Source organism: Bos javanicus, chromosome 23 (assembly GCF_032452875.1).
Source record: "Bos javanicus breed banteng chromosome 23, ARS-OSU_banteng_1.0, whole genome shotgun sequence".
NCBI lineage: Eukaryota > Metazoa > Chordata > Mammalia > Artiodactyla > Bovidae > Bos > Bos javanicus.
This window is the reverse complement of record NC_083890.1, coordinates 17,930,035-17,945,284: the sequence shown is the minus strand read 5'-3', so window position 1 is coordinate 17,945,284 and position 15,250 is coordinate 17,930,035. Positions and strand designations below refer to the sequence as shown.

Here is a 15,250-nt window from a genome sequence, read left to right as displayed (position 1 = left end):
GGAAAGGAATATTAATTAAAAAAAAAATACTGCAGAAAAAAGATCAGTGAACTTGAAAAACAGCAATATGATTTATACAAGAGGAAGAACAGAGAAGAAAAGAAGTTTTTAAAAAGAACAGAACCTCAGTGATCTGTGGAGTACCAAGACGTCTGAGAGACATGCCTGCCACAACCAACATGTTGAAAACTACCCTAACTGTAAGGATGCTATGCTAAGTCACTTCAGTTGTTTCCGACTCTGTGTGACCCCATAGACGGCAGCCCACCAGGCTCCCCTATCCCTGGGATTCTCCAGGCAAGAACACTGGAGTGGGCTGCCATTTCCTTCTCCAATGCATGAAAGTGAAAAGTGAAAGTGAAGTCGCTCAGTCATGTCCGACTCTTAGCGACCCCCTGGACTGCAGCCTACCAGGCTCCTCCGTCCATGGAATTTTCCAAGCAAGAGGTACTGGAGTGGGGTGCCATTGCCTTCTCCAACTGTAAGAATAGAGAGGTTAAAGGCAAAAAGACAGGAAAAGACACACAATGACACAGTATCTGACAAAACAGGCTCCAGGACAACGCTGCCCCATATAAAGGACATTTCACAATGACAATTCAAGAGAGACAATTCAACAAGACATAATAATCCTAAATGTGAATGCAGAAAAAGGCAAAAACGGACGCAACTAAAAGGAGGCGCAAACCCACAATTATAGTTGCGATTTCAACATATCTCTCTCAGCAACTTATAGAAGAAGTGGAGAGAAAAAAGCAATTAAGGATTTAGGAAACTTGAGCTCCACCGATGAACGCGACCTAACTGGCATTTATAGAACATTACAGCCTGCAGAATACACATTATTTTCAAGTGAACAGGGAACATTCACCCAGACCATGTGGTGGGCTATAAAACAAGCTTTAATAAATCTAAAAGGATTGAAATCATTCAGAGTATGTTCTCAAACCACAATGGAATTAAATTATAAATCAATAACAAAAGAATTAGAACAGTGCTTAGCAGTAGAAATATAATGCAAGCCACACATGTAATTTTAAATTTCTACTAGCCACATTTTAAAAAGTAAAAACAGGTGGACTTAATTCTAATAATGTTTTATTTAACCCACTCTATCAAAAATATTCACATTTCAACATGTAAGCAATATTTAAAAGTTGAGATAGTTTATATTTTTTCCATACTAAGTGTTCAAAATCCAGTAAGTTACTTAGAGCACAACTCAATTTAAACCAGGCACATCTCAAGTGCTCAAGTCACATTTGGCTAGTGGCTACCATACTAGACAGCACAACTCTACAGGGTAAGTTAACAAATATATTAGAGCTGGTATTATAATTTTTTAAAAAGACTTTTTTTAATGCGGACCATTTTTAAAGTCTTTAGTGAATTTGTTGCAGTATTGTTTCTGTTTTATGTTTTGGTTTTTGGCCATCAAGCATGTAGAATCTTAGCTCCCCGACCAGGAATCAAACCTGTACCCCCTACACTGGAAGGGCAAGTCTTAACCACCAGGGAAGACCCAGGGCTGGTAATTTTAATACCCATCTGTAGTAAGTTATTGTCCACGGCATTCTCCAGGCAAGAATACTGGAGTGGCTTGCCATGCCCTCCTCCAGAGGATCTTCCCGACCCAGGGCTTGAAATCTGTCTTTCCTGGATTGGCAGGCAGGTTCTTTACCACTAGCACCACCTGGGAAGCCCCATAATGTTACTGTACTCCTCCCCTACGCCCCCATACCCAAAGGAAAAAAATCTTGCCTTGAAACAGACTCTTGAAACATTTCAGTTCAGTTCAGTTGCTCAGTCCTGTTCAACTCTTTGCAACCCCATGAATCGCAGCACATCAGGCCTCCCTGTCCATCACCAACTCCCAGAGTTCACTCAAACTCATGTCCATCGAGTCGGTGATGCCATCCAGCCATCTCATCCTCTGTCGTCCCCTTCTCCTCCTGCCCCCAATCCCTCCCAGCATCAGAGTCTTTTCCAATGAGTCAACTCTTCGCATGAGGTGGCCAAAGTATCGGAGTTTCAGCTTCAGCATCAGTCCTTCCAAAGAACACCCAGGGCTGATTTCCTTTAGGATGGACTGGTTCGATCTCCTTGCAGTCCAAGGGACTCTCAAGAGTCTTCTCCAACACCACAGTTCAAAAGCATCAATTCTTCGGCATTTAGGCCTATCTTAACAATAGTAACACATCAATCATTGAGGTTGCCAATTTGTCTTTAAACTTTTACTGTCTCACTCACCCACTACCCCAGTGGGCAAAACGCCTCCCAATTTCAGCCGTCAATCTCAGATTGATCCACCATTCATTCCTTGAATACCTGGTTGGCTACTTTGGGGTTCTCCTGTTCTTAGGTCTGTCAGATGCCCCACTGCCTCCCTTTTATTTTCCCTGCACAGACACAAAGCAAACAGGTCATTTGCCTCCTGGTGGTTTAACTCCACCCACTCACAGTCTGGAGTCCATTGGGATAGCTTGTCATCTCGTCATATTGAAAGTGTTATCCAGAGGCTTGGGGCTGCTACATTTTTATGTGGAGAGTAAAACAATTCAAAAATATAAAAAATAATCCACCATTCCAGAATGTGATATTCTAAACACATGCATCTATTACCGATAAAAACAAAAATTTTAAGGATAGAGTATTGTCTGAACTCCTCTCTTGGCTTCATTTCCGGGTGCAAATGTAGAGTTCAGTTCAGTCGTGTCCAATTCTTTGTGACCCCATGGACTGCAGCACGCCAGGCTTCCCTGTCCATTACCAACTCCCAGAGCTTGCTCAAACTCACGTCCATCGAGTCAGTGATGCCATCCAACCAACTCATCCTCTGTTGTCCCGTTCTCCTCCTGCCTTCAGGCCTGCCCAGGATCAGGGTCTTTATCAATGAGTCAGTTCTTCACATCAGGTGGCCAAAGTATTGGAGCTTCAGCTTCAGCATCAGTCCTTGTAATGAATTTTTAGGACTGATTTCCTTTAGGACTGACTTGTTTGATCTCCTTGGACTCTCAAGTCCTCTCCAACACCACAGTTCAAAAGCATCAATTCTTCGGCACTCAGCTTTCTTTACGGTCCAACTCTCACATCCATACATGACTACGGGAAAAACCATAGCTTTGACTAGATGAACCTTTGTTGGCAAAATAATGTCTCTGCTTTTTAATATGCTGTCTAGGTTTGCAAATGTGGAGTAAAGAGGACAAAAAAGGATGCAGGAGTGAAGGAGGAAGAAGAAGGAATCAAGGTAACACTTTGAACAAATACCCTAAACCCAAGGGGCCAGGCAGAGATAAAAATCTTGGATTCAAATCTAAAGATTATCCATCAGGGACAAGAAGATGAAATAAAATAGCTCTGAATAGTGAAATAGGACACATACACGAGATTCCCCAGAGACATAAAGATGTTGTTAATGGAATTAAAAGTGGTTCAGACAACAGCTTCACTCTTTACTCAGCTGCTAAGATAAATACAGGCTTGAGTAGAAAAGCCTGAAAAACAATGGGCTATTGAGCCAGCTCCAAATCCACCCGTTTGCACTGAGTGTGACACTGGAGTTGCGGCCTATGAACATTCCTCCTTCAGCAGCGACACCGGCGGGGCGCTGGAAGTGCAAGTGGCTTCACCCCGGTTCTGCTGCTTTTCCTCCTTGTTCCTAACATATCATTGTTAGCATGTGGCTTTCTTGCCAGCAGGAGGCTTCTTGGCCAGTGGCACACACTCTCCAGAATTCAGCCAGCCACTCAAGAGGCAGCCTCGCTCCAATCATCACAGGCATCCCAGCAAGTGACTTCCTAGCGAGTTTCCCCAACACCCTGCCTGCCATTTTAAACTGTGGCACTTCAAGCAAATTTCTCTACCCAGTGAGCCACACCACACTGTCTTCTGAATCTCAGCTTTGGGGGAGGAGGGAAAGGGCTCTTTCACAAGTCTGTTCCTTCCTCGGGGGCTCTCTCAGTCTACCAGTAATGGCTGCTCCCTACATCTGCTATTCAGGGATTCTTTAGAGATATCAGCCTCTCTTAGTGGGTAATCCCATTAGCTGTGCTGCAGGCTGTGTTCAGTTGTGTCAACTCTTTGCAACCCCATGGACTGGAGCCTGCTAGGCTTCTCCATCCATGGGACGTTCTAGGCAAAAATACTGAAGTGGACAGCCCTTTCCTCCTCCAGGGGATCTTCTCAACCCAGGGACTGAGCCCACGTCTCCTGCATTGGCAGGTGGATTCTTCACCACTGAGCCACCTGTAGTTAATAATTCTTCACATTGAATGTTCCCTGTTCAAATTATTGGTATTTCAAATTACTGGTATTTCCTTCTTCTGAATGATCCTGAACCTTAAATGATAACACAATCATCAGTAAAATTTACAAGAGGATGTAAATTCTTTTTCTTTTTTTTTTGGAGGATATATATTTTTTAAATTGCTAAGAAAATTAAAACCAGGAAATTACAGCTCATTTAGGAAATTAAAGGAATCAGTGAGAAAGCACAAAATAGGATCACAGAACACCCAAGTCAGTAACTAACATAAAAGCAAATGCATTAGATTTCCTATTAAAATGCAGACTCTCCAAATGAGTTGAAATATAAAATCCAATAAGACACGTTGTTTAAGACACAACTAGAAATTATATGAAAGCTAAATATAAGAGGATAGGTAACAATTTATCAAGCAAATATAAGCAAAGAGGATAAATATTCTAATATCAAAGAAAGTAAAAGTCGAGACAAAAAGCTTAAGTAGGACACAAAGAATAACATTAGTAAGTCTTCCCTATGAATTGTACCTAACAGACACAGGTATTTATATACTAAGTAACAGTTATCAAAATACACAAAGCAAAAGCTAGACAAGACGAAACAGAGAAATAACTGTAATAGGAGACTCTAAGACAATATTATTAGTCTATGGTAGTTTATTAAAAAAATAAGAAAATGAAAATTGACTTAAAGTAGTTGAACAGATACACATTCACCTCTGTCACACACAAATTGAATAAACTTTCATTCAAGACACCCACAGAACACTCTTCAAAAATGCTAGGCCCCAAGTCTCAATAAATTCTTTAAAAATGAAACCAAATAAGCCATATTTACTGTCAAGGTAAATATTCTACAAGTAGCAAAAAAAATTTTTTTTTTAAAAAAAGGCAAATCACATAGAAATTTTAAAATACTCTTAGCTATTAAACCAAAACACAAAGATAAACTACTTAGAAAGCAAAACACATAATTATAGCTGGGATGTGAACATACTTGAAATTGGAGATAAGGAAAAGCTTTGAACATATTCAACTGTATATAAACAAAAAAGTACCAGACTTAAAAAGTTACAGGGAAAAAAATCTAGAGCAAACAAAGGAAATAATAAACACAAAATGAGAAAGTAATACATTTTAAAACAAAGTCATAATTGATAAACAAATCCAGTTTTCTTTTTTAAGAGAAAAAAGATACCTTTAGAAAGTCTAATCAAGGAAAAGAAAATGGTAGAACTAAGAAAAGATAAATTTCTTACAAGTATCAAGTTTAATAGAAAAGAGACTTTTTTATTCTCTATTAAAAGTATCGAATGTGTTAAATTTCAACAAAATGAAAAGTTTTCTGGGAAAGTATAAAATACTTAAATTTAGTAGATTAATAAATGCAAAAGAAGAAATACATTTTAAAACAAAAAACTTTTTTAATTTTAAAAACATACTAATAGCCACAAAAGAAACTGGAGTTATGAATAATTTATTTCCTAAAAAATGTCTGAACTCAGAAGTTTCATAAGCACAGTCCTTCAATTTTTCATGAAACAAATCACTCTCATGCTATAACGTAACAGCTTAATATACAGTAAAATATATACAGGTATCCTATTCACTTTATGGAGCTAGCAAAATGCCTAACTCAAAACCTAGACGCTAGCCCCAAAGCCCAAACTCTCATGTAAAAAGGCAATTTTCCTAAATAAAATATTAGCCAATCAAATTCTATAGTAGCAATAGGGCAGTCACATTTTAGAAGAAATGGATTCTGAAGGACATCCCATATTTCAACGCTAGTCTTCCCAGGGAAACTAATGTAAAGATAGAGGACGCATGGTTGGTGAGTGTAAGTCTACAATCACTGTAGTGTAATTTTTTTTCTTTGAGACTGCTTTTTCTTATCTCACCATTATTTCTAATATTTCAAAGAGGGCTCTCACTCATAGTGGTGGTTTCTTTTGGGTCTTCATCACTTTCATTTCTGTGCCAAAGTTACTGAAACTTGAACATGCTTTTGATCACTAGTTTTAACACCACCACCAAATAATCACATGTTTAAGAGAATACAATGAAAGTGAATGTTAAAACAGCCACCCAACATTGCCCTCAGAGATGTTGGTAAAGAATCCCAGGCATTATGGGACAGTAACGAAAGACACCGGCGCGTCTGCTTACTATGAACAGCCAAGGCTGCACTGCTAAGGGCCAAAACCATGAGCAGCCGACAGAGCTGAACTGCCAGCTTCGAAATGATGCAATTCTTGGTCACTTTTTAGGGTACAAGTACGTGCATTACTTCAAATTTTGAGAACAAAGTAACTATTATTTGATCAGTTATTTTTAAACCATGTAACTCAAGCTCACATAAGAAGTAAACTAATCTTTAAAAAAAAAAAATCTTCTTTACTTAACTGACCTAAGTCCAGGAGTTCAAAGATGGTTAGAAAATCTATCAAAGCATCATCAACAAATCAAATGGAAAAAAAAAAAAACTCAACTGTATGATCTTAAGAGATACCTAAAATGTGTATTTGACAAAATTTCAGAGCTATTTCTAATTCTTTAAAATCTAAAAAGAGGGTATTTCCTTTCTAAAGAAAATAATATCTGACTCAAAACAGCCAACCTAAAGGTAAAACACCATGGACATACCCATTAAAACCAGAAATATAATGTCTACCACCACCATCATCATGATTATTGAAAATTTCAGCCACCAAAACGTGCAATAAAAATTAGAACTATTAGAAGAAACATTATCATTATCCATAGAAGATGTCAAAATATTTCCTAAAACAAAACATGTGAAGTTCTTGAAAAAAGCTCTAGAATATGAGGTGACTAAAAAAAGTCAAAGAAGTGACTAGATATGAAGAAAATACAAATATATTTATAAAGACTACAGAATCATTACTGCTCAAATTCTTCCAACCTGTCTCCATCAGGACTGGCCCCACCCTAGTTTGAGTCCCTATTGTTGTTTGCCTGGATTACTGCACCAGGCTGCTATGTTTAACCAGCTTCCTTATCTCCAGCCTGGTGAGACATATCGTATATCCACAGAATAAACCTGATTGTGTCGTTCCTTTGCATAGAATCTTCTCCTAGCTTCTCATCACAGAGTAAGGTCCAAGTTCCTTACCACTGCCTCCTGAGTGGCCCTATCCAGCCAGGTATCCCATACAAATGCCATTGTTAACACTCAAGTCTCACTGTCTTCCTTTCTGCTCCTCAAACACACCAAAGGCGCTTTGTGCTGGCGCTTCACTCTGCTGGTATCGCTCTTCCCTGGAACCTCACAAAGATGGCTCCTTTTAAGATGCCAAATACAGCTAATTTGATCTTCCTAGAGTAGCCACTCAGTCACTGTGTCCCGTCACCCTATTTTAACTCTCTCCATTGAATCTAAAGTTCATGATTTGATACGTGCCCGTTTGGTACTTATTGCCATTAACGTCACCTCTGTGAGAGCAAGAACTTTGTCTTAATAACACGTCATCTCTAAAACTTAAATAAGTCCTGGTGTGTAAGAAGAGCTTTCTTCTTCCCTGCATTTTCACTGTCAGTCATTCTCAATAGACTGTAAACTCCACAAAACCGGAAGGCTGTCTATCTCCAGGACTCAGACACTGGCTAGACAGTTAACAATATCTGATGAATGAATCCCTCATCTGCTCCCTTTAATCCCTAGCAGTCTAAGATTAAACAAACTTTTTTGGTGAGTCCAAGATATCACTGGTTTATTTTGAACTTGTAGCCAAATAATGATTTCATATGAATTATTAGTTAGATCTTTCTACCTCTACACACTCCCCAAACTCTACACTTGTGTGATTGACTTGTTAAGATAAACATTGAGCTTTAATAAAATTTGATAGTATGGTTGGAATTAATCTTTAAAATACCTTTGTCAAAAAAACTATTTACAAGACAATAACAAGTCAAGAAAAATTAAATCTTTTGAGTCCTAATCTTCTGTGTAAGTAGCTGGGCAGAGAAGAGACCTGCCAATAGTTATACTGGGGGAAAAAACAAAACTGAGGTATTAAAAAGTTAACCTTTCTTGTCAGTGTATAGAGAAATGATCATCCTATGCAAAAATGGTCAAAACTAATAAAGCCACAAAAGGACTGCCTCTTATGGATTTAAATTAAGACACTGGACTGCCATTTTTATTATCCAAGAGTTACTCCTTAATTATGACACACAGTATGTATCTGCTGCTTTGTGGGCACTCAAAGTATCTACTTCAAACAAAGGCTACATTCTCAATTGTTTATATTTTGTTTTTATTCAAGAGTTTACTCACAGGCAGCACTTTAAAATCAGGCTTTTAAAATTAAAGGTCAAAACTAAAAAAATTTGCAAATAAGACACTGCTAAAAGAATGATCGTCTTAATAATTTAAACCCTAAAATGTCCTGTGGAGTTAAAGTTTTTACACATAAATGCATAAGATTGGTATCATTTAAAATAATCAAAAAACCACAGATGGTGGGCAAATTTGTCAATGAAGATAAACAGCAGTTTCAGCCTTCCAGGGTCTGAACACCAGCAATTAATTCAGCTTGTGAGAGAATATGCTTCAGAATTTGGCCTTTAAAGTCTCTTTTTCCAACAGCAAATCAGCATATCTATGCTGAAGTTCCTTTTCTCTTTCCTGCTGTCGCTGAACATCTTCTTTTAGACACTTGAAGAAATAAAAACATTAATTATTTCATAGGTAAGCGCACTGAAAATTAAAAATATCTTATGGTACTTTATAATCTTACAAACAGCTGAGTTAGGTCAACATTCTCAACAGTTAAGTATTCCCCAAAGAGAAATAAAAATAGCAACTACTTTTGCTAAAAAACCCAGTGCTGTGGCCACTCTTTGATTTGGTCATACATGTACCAGCATTTGTAAAATCTCTGCTATCTCAAATAAATAAGCCATCACTGTCCTATGAACACCCACCATGCACTTAAATAAGCCCTGGCTGCCATTTATCTGGGCATAGACTTTCATGCACATTTGGCAAATAAAGTTAAACCAAATCCGGCCAAAGGAATTTGATGCTTTGGGATGACTAGCTATATTATATTCTCAGCATTCTAAATTACAAAACAAAAAGACATCGGTTTAATTACCTCAGAGAGCTGTATGAATGGGATGCAATTAAGTTTTGGGGGGGAAATCATAGGGTTACTTATTTCATAGTGTTTCTACATGGAAAACAAAAAATTAGTAAAGGAAAAGCCTCTGTATCCACAATGGCCTGGCCTATCCATCTACACACAGGTCACTCTAGATAAGTCAAAAATTGTAGGCTTTCATTGAAAAAAAGCCAGACAATGTCACATGCAAACGATAGCCTCCACAGGCAGGAAAAAAGGGAAACCCTGATTATTCTTCAGAGCTAAGTAGGGCTGCAAGGCAATAATGGTACCTCTAGCCTCCGGGGAATAGCAGAATCTTCATGTTTCTTGAGTTCTTCAAAAGTGCGTAACTCCAAGTAAGCCTGCTCAATCTGGTCCCATAAGTCATTCAACTGTTTCATGAGCCCCATCGCACGAGACTGGTAACCCCCAAGCAGAATTTTCATCTTCTTTTCCATCTTCGCGGCTCTCTTGGCTTCTGTTGTCATGTGGCCCCTGTTTATCTGGGGGCCAGGGGGAGATCGTATCATGAGAAAAGCAGGCTCAATAACAGGACAAAAAAGGCACGACCGCTCATCTACTGCCTCAAAGCAAAAGTACAGCAGATGCGATCCCCATCTTATCACCTATGACATTTTTCACACAACCAGAGCAAAGCCACCTGGCCTTCCCAGGAGCTTGAAGGGCTACAGTCCATAGAGTTGCAAAGAGTCGGACATGACTGAAGCAACTTAGCATGCACACGGAGCAAAGAATCCTAAAATCTATATGGAACCATATATGCCAGACCCAGAATGCCAAAGCAATCCTGAGGATAAAGAACAAAGCAGGAGGCATGACCCTCTCAGACTTGGCAATATTAGAAAGCTACAATAACCAAAACAGCACTGGTATTGGCACAAAAACACAAATGGATCAATGAAACAGAACAGAGAGCCCAGAAACAAACCCATACACCTACAATTAATCTTCGACAAAGGTGGCAAGAATATACAATAAGGCAAAGACAGTCGCTTTGGCAAGCGGTCCTGGGAAAGTTGGACAGCCACAAGTAAGTCAGCCACAAGTAAGTTTTCTGAGTGAAATCAGAAAACACCCTCATGCCTTATACAAAAATAAGCTCGAAATAGCTTAAAAGACTTAAAGATAAGACATGATACCATAAAACTCCTAGAAGAGAACACAGGTAAAACATTCTCTGACATAAATCATACCAATGTTTTCTTAGGTCAGTCTCCCAAGGCAATAGAAACAAAGGCAAAAATAAGCAAATGGGACCAAATCAAACTTTTAAGCCTTTATAGAGCAAAAGAAACCATAAGCAAAATGAAAAGACAAACTAAGGACTGGGAGAAAATATTTGCAAATGATGTGACTGTCAAGGGCTTAATTTCCAAAATATGCAAGCGGCTCACATAACTTAATAGCAAAACAAATAAAAAATTAAAAAATGAGCAGAAGACCCAAACAGACATCTCTCCAAAACAGACTTACAGGTGGCTGAGGGGCACATAAAAACACTCATCATCACTAATTATTAAAGAAATGCAAATCAAACCTACAATGAGGTACCAGCTGGTCAAAATGGCCATCACTAAAATGTCTACAAATAACATGCTGAAGAGGGTGTGGAGGAAGAGAGCCCTCCTCCTACACTGTTCGTGGGAATGCACGCTGATGCAGCGCTATGGAAACAGGATGAAGGTTCTGCAAAAGCTGAACACAGAGGCGCCATGCAATCTAGCAACCCCACTCCCGGGCACACATCCGTGACAGAATCCGGATTCAAAAAGACACACGCACCCTTACGCTCACAGCAGCACGATGCACAGCAACCAAGACGTGGGAGCAACCCAAATGTCCACTGACACATCAACGGATAAGACAATATCGTACATCTGTATCTATACACACACACACACACACGACGCAGTACCCCTCAGCCACTAAAGAGTGAAATGATGCCATCTGCAGCAACATGCACGGACCTAGAGACTATCACAGTGAGCAAAGAATACCGCTTTCATATGATCCCACTTTTAGGTGGAATCTAAAATATGACACACATGAACTTACCTATGAAAGAGAAACAGACTCACAGACATAAAGAACAGACGTGTGGCTGCCAAGGGGGAGGGGGTAGAAGAAGGACGGACTGGGAGTGTCGGGTTAGCAGATACGAAATATTATGTATAGAATGGACAAATAACAAGATCATACTCTATAGCACAGGGAGCTATATTCAATACCTGTTATAAACCACAATGGAAAAGGAAAAAAAAAGTACATTATTCTTATACTTCAACTACCATAATACAAAATTAGGCTTAAGGAAGGGTTTCTCTTACACTTGAACAGTTTTACAGTTTAATCCCAAATAAGTTATTCATAATAACTTCACCCATGATCCAAACTCAAAGCAGGCTTGAATTTCACAGTATGGGGAAAACTAATTTCTACCTCCAAAAATAACTCCTGGTATCATTAATCCTGAGGCTGGCAGTTTTGGGGGCTGGCAGCGATATATCTCCACCATCTGTATCTCAAAAATGCACTTCTATATATTATACATCAAGCACATTTAAAATAACTGAATAATACTCAATTAATATACCACAGCTGTGATCAAAACAATCCCCTCAAAAGTACAAAATTACTAGATTATTTTTATAAAGTTATAATCGTAAACTTGGCATAAAACCCATAAAGGAGAGAATATCACATTTGGCAACAACAACAAAAATGTTTTTAACTTTTGAGGAGCAAAAAGACTCCATAAAATTAAGAGAAATAACAATTTTCCTATTAAATATGTACAGTGAGCACAAGTGGGTTGCCTCTCAGATGATTCTAAAATTAGGTGAAAAAAATTTTTAATATATACATTCAAAAAGAACTGGAGAGGGACACTTAGCAGAAGGTTTCAACAAAATTCTAGAGCTGCTACAAGAAAGCCTCAGTTTAGAGGGTACAAGGAAAAGTTGAGAGGCAGCAGGCTGTGACGCAGAATTCCATCAGTATAACGCCTTCTCTGGGTGTACATTCTACATCCAACAATGTCCTCACTTCACCATGATCTGCAAACACTTGTTTCCAACAAACAACACTTGTAACTGTGAGGTCAAAGCCTCAGGAATAATTATTAAATCTGTATAAATTTCTTTGTGTCCATTTCTCCTTGCAACTTCTTTCCTCTCTCCTACCACCCTCCAAACTGATTCCATCAAGTGACTTCTAAAAGCAATCAAAGCCAAGTAGTTTCCGGATAACATATACCCAAATGATACTCTGTAATTCACAATAATATAATTGAGAGTGCCCTGTAACAAGGGAGACAGTGTGACAATTTTTTTTCTGAAATACTAAATGTGAGGGTGGGAGGCGGTAAATAAGTAGAAGTGGTACCATGGGAAAACACTGTCAAATAGACAACACTGATTAGAAAATCGTTCATAGGATGCTTCCTTCAATACTTAGAAACGATATAATCACCAAAACAAATATATAGCTTTCCATTAAACATTCACTTCAAAGCATTACGTCTGATATAAAAATAAACATGTCAATCTCAATGCTTTCTTTTTTTTTAGAGTATGTAAGAAGAGCAAAAAATGCCATGTTCCCCAAAATATAAAGTACACTTCTACTGGAAAAGTAGTACTTCATACCTATCCATCTCCAGGTTACTTTATTGAAGCCAAAGTCAAATAAGCCCAGGGCACAGGGGGTGGCAGGGAAGGGACATGTTTTATGTGTCCCTTAAGAATATGAGATGGATCGAAAATTAACATAAAGCTTATTTAAAGCCATTCCTATCTTCAACATTTTATAAAAGTTAAAATAAGCTTTTATTCCTCTGCAATGCACTTAAAGACTAAATCCATTAATAAATAATGTCCTTTATAAAAGAGCCATTTTCCTCAAACAGATAACAAATTAAAGTGAGTTCCACAGCAAAGATACATCTACTAAGAGTCAGGAAATACTGGAACAAGTCAGTAGTGCCGTGGAGTGAAGTGAGTCACTCAGCTGTTTTGAGTTGATGTAGGTTATTTAACCTCTGTATTTCCACTTCTCCATCAATAAAATGGCAGTTATCACTAAAAGTTACTATATAAAGTACAGAAAAGCCGTTAGCCACCCAGTAATATCTGGCACAAAGCAAGCAGTCAACAAATGTTAGCTCTGATTCCAATTAATTTTTTTGTTTTGTTTTGTTTTGTTTGTTTTTTGATTCCAATTATTAGAGGTACTAAGAGGTTAACCATTTTGCTCTCCTCTCTAATGGACCAAGGGACTATGGATGACAGTTTAAAACCCTCTTTTAAATTTCAACTTTAATTTTAAAAATGACAGAGATCTCTTTCTGGAAATAAAGCAAGGAAAAGACAGTTGTTTCTTAAGTGAGCAGTCTGCCTCTTTAGGACCACCACACCAAGTAACAGGTACTAGAGTACATCTTTTTAAGCCAATGCTCTTCAACTCCAGCTAAACTTAAAAGGGGCTTCCCTGATAGCTCTGCTGGTTAAGAATCTGCTGACAATGCAGGAGACCCCAGTTCAATTCCTGGGCCAGGAAGATCCCCTGGGGAAGGGATAGGCTACCCACTCCAGTATTCTTGGGCTTCCCGGGTGGCTCAGCTGGTGAAGAATCAGCCTACAAAGCGGGAGACCTGGGTTTGATCCCTGGGTTGGGAAGATCCCCTAAAGAAGGGAAAGACTACCCACTCCAGTATTCGGACCTGGACAATTCCATGGACTGTATAATCCACACGATTGCAGAGCCAGACATGACTGAGTGACATATGTATGTATGTAAATTTAAGAAGTTAACTGTAGAGTTTTAAAAATCTATCACTGCAGAGACTCTTATTTATATGGTCTCAGACTACTGTATTTTTAAAGCCCCTAGATGGCAGGAGGCAATCAGGATGGAGAATTCTGTTTCAGCCAATGTCACTACTGAAGCTAGGTGTCAGCTGTTTTCTCTTAACTAGGCCTACCAAAATATCCTCATTTCCAATAATAAGTGAACTAAATCCATAAGTTAGTTGCAGCAAGTTCCTGATACTATAATTCAGTGTGTTCCAAACATAGCAACATTAGACACTCCAGTCACATGTGGATTCAAATACACATTCCAAAAACCTTAACAGCAAAGAATTTCAAATTAATATATGCAGTGCTTTTTAAAAAAATTAGTCACACAAATTATCATTTTCATCAGCTAAGATAATTCAATTAGCTATACACTGCACGCCATGGAAATTCAATTTCCAATTTGGTGTAACAACATAACACTTAGGCTCAGAAAGTGTTTAATTAGTCATCAAGGCACATTTAGTATGACTTACATCTGGGAATTACCTCACCTCACACAGTTGAGTCATTTATTATTCCCAAAATACCAAAGATTTTAAAACTGCAAAGCTTCCATTTAATGTGAACAATTTTATTTAATTTAGCTCAAACTTTATTAAAGTCTTCTGGCTCAAATACTGTGCTAAGATTTCAAGCAAATATGGAAATAAATTATACAAAAAATTAAAGTACAGAAAAAAAAATTTAGTCAATTAACTACATGAAAGTGTCAGTCGCGTCAGTTTGCAGCCCTATGGACTGTACCCTTCAGGCTCCTTTGTCCATGGAGTTCTCCAGGCAAAAATGCTGGAGTGGGCAGCCATTCCTTTCTCCAGGGATCTTCCTGACCAGAGATGGAACCCGGGTCTCCTGCAGTGCATGCAGATTCTTTACTGTCTGAGCCACCATGGAAACCCCAAATAACTATATGTTAGTACAAAAATATAAAGAAGAAATATATAAAGTATATGTAAATATACCTTAAATGTA

The 15,250-nt window shown here is 38.4% G+C and overlaps 1 protein-coding gene across 1 annotated transcript in view; it reads right to left on the bottom strand.

Moving 5' to 3' along the window:
* Nucleotides 1-4,905: 4,905 nt before the first annotated feature.
* Nucleotides 4,906-15,250, bottom strand: part of CDC5L (cell division cycle 5 like) — a 44,195-nt gene continuing 33,850 nt past the window's right edge. The window contains exons 15-16 of the mRNA XM_061398322.1: nucleotides 9,692-9,904; nucleotides 4,906-8,950 (exon numbers count right to left, since the gene is read on the bottom strand). Of these exons, the coding sequence (XP_061254306.1) occupies nucleotides 8,846-8,950; nucleotides 9,692-9,904 (318 nt within the window). The 3' untranslated portion in view covers nucleotides 4,906-8,845. The remainder of the gene's footprint in view (nucleotides 8,951-9,691; nucleotides 9,905-15,250) is intronic.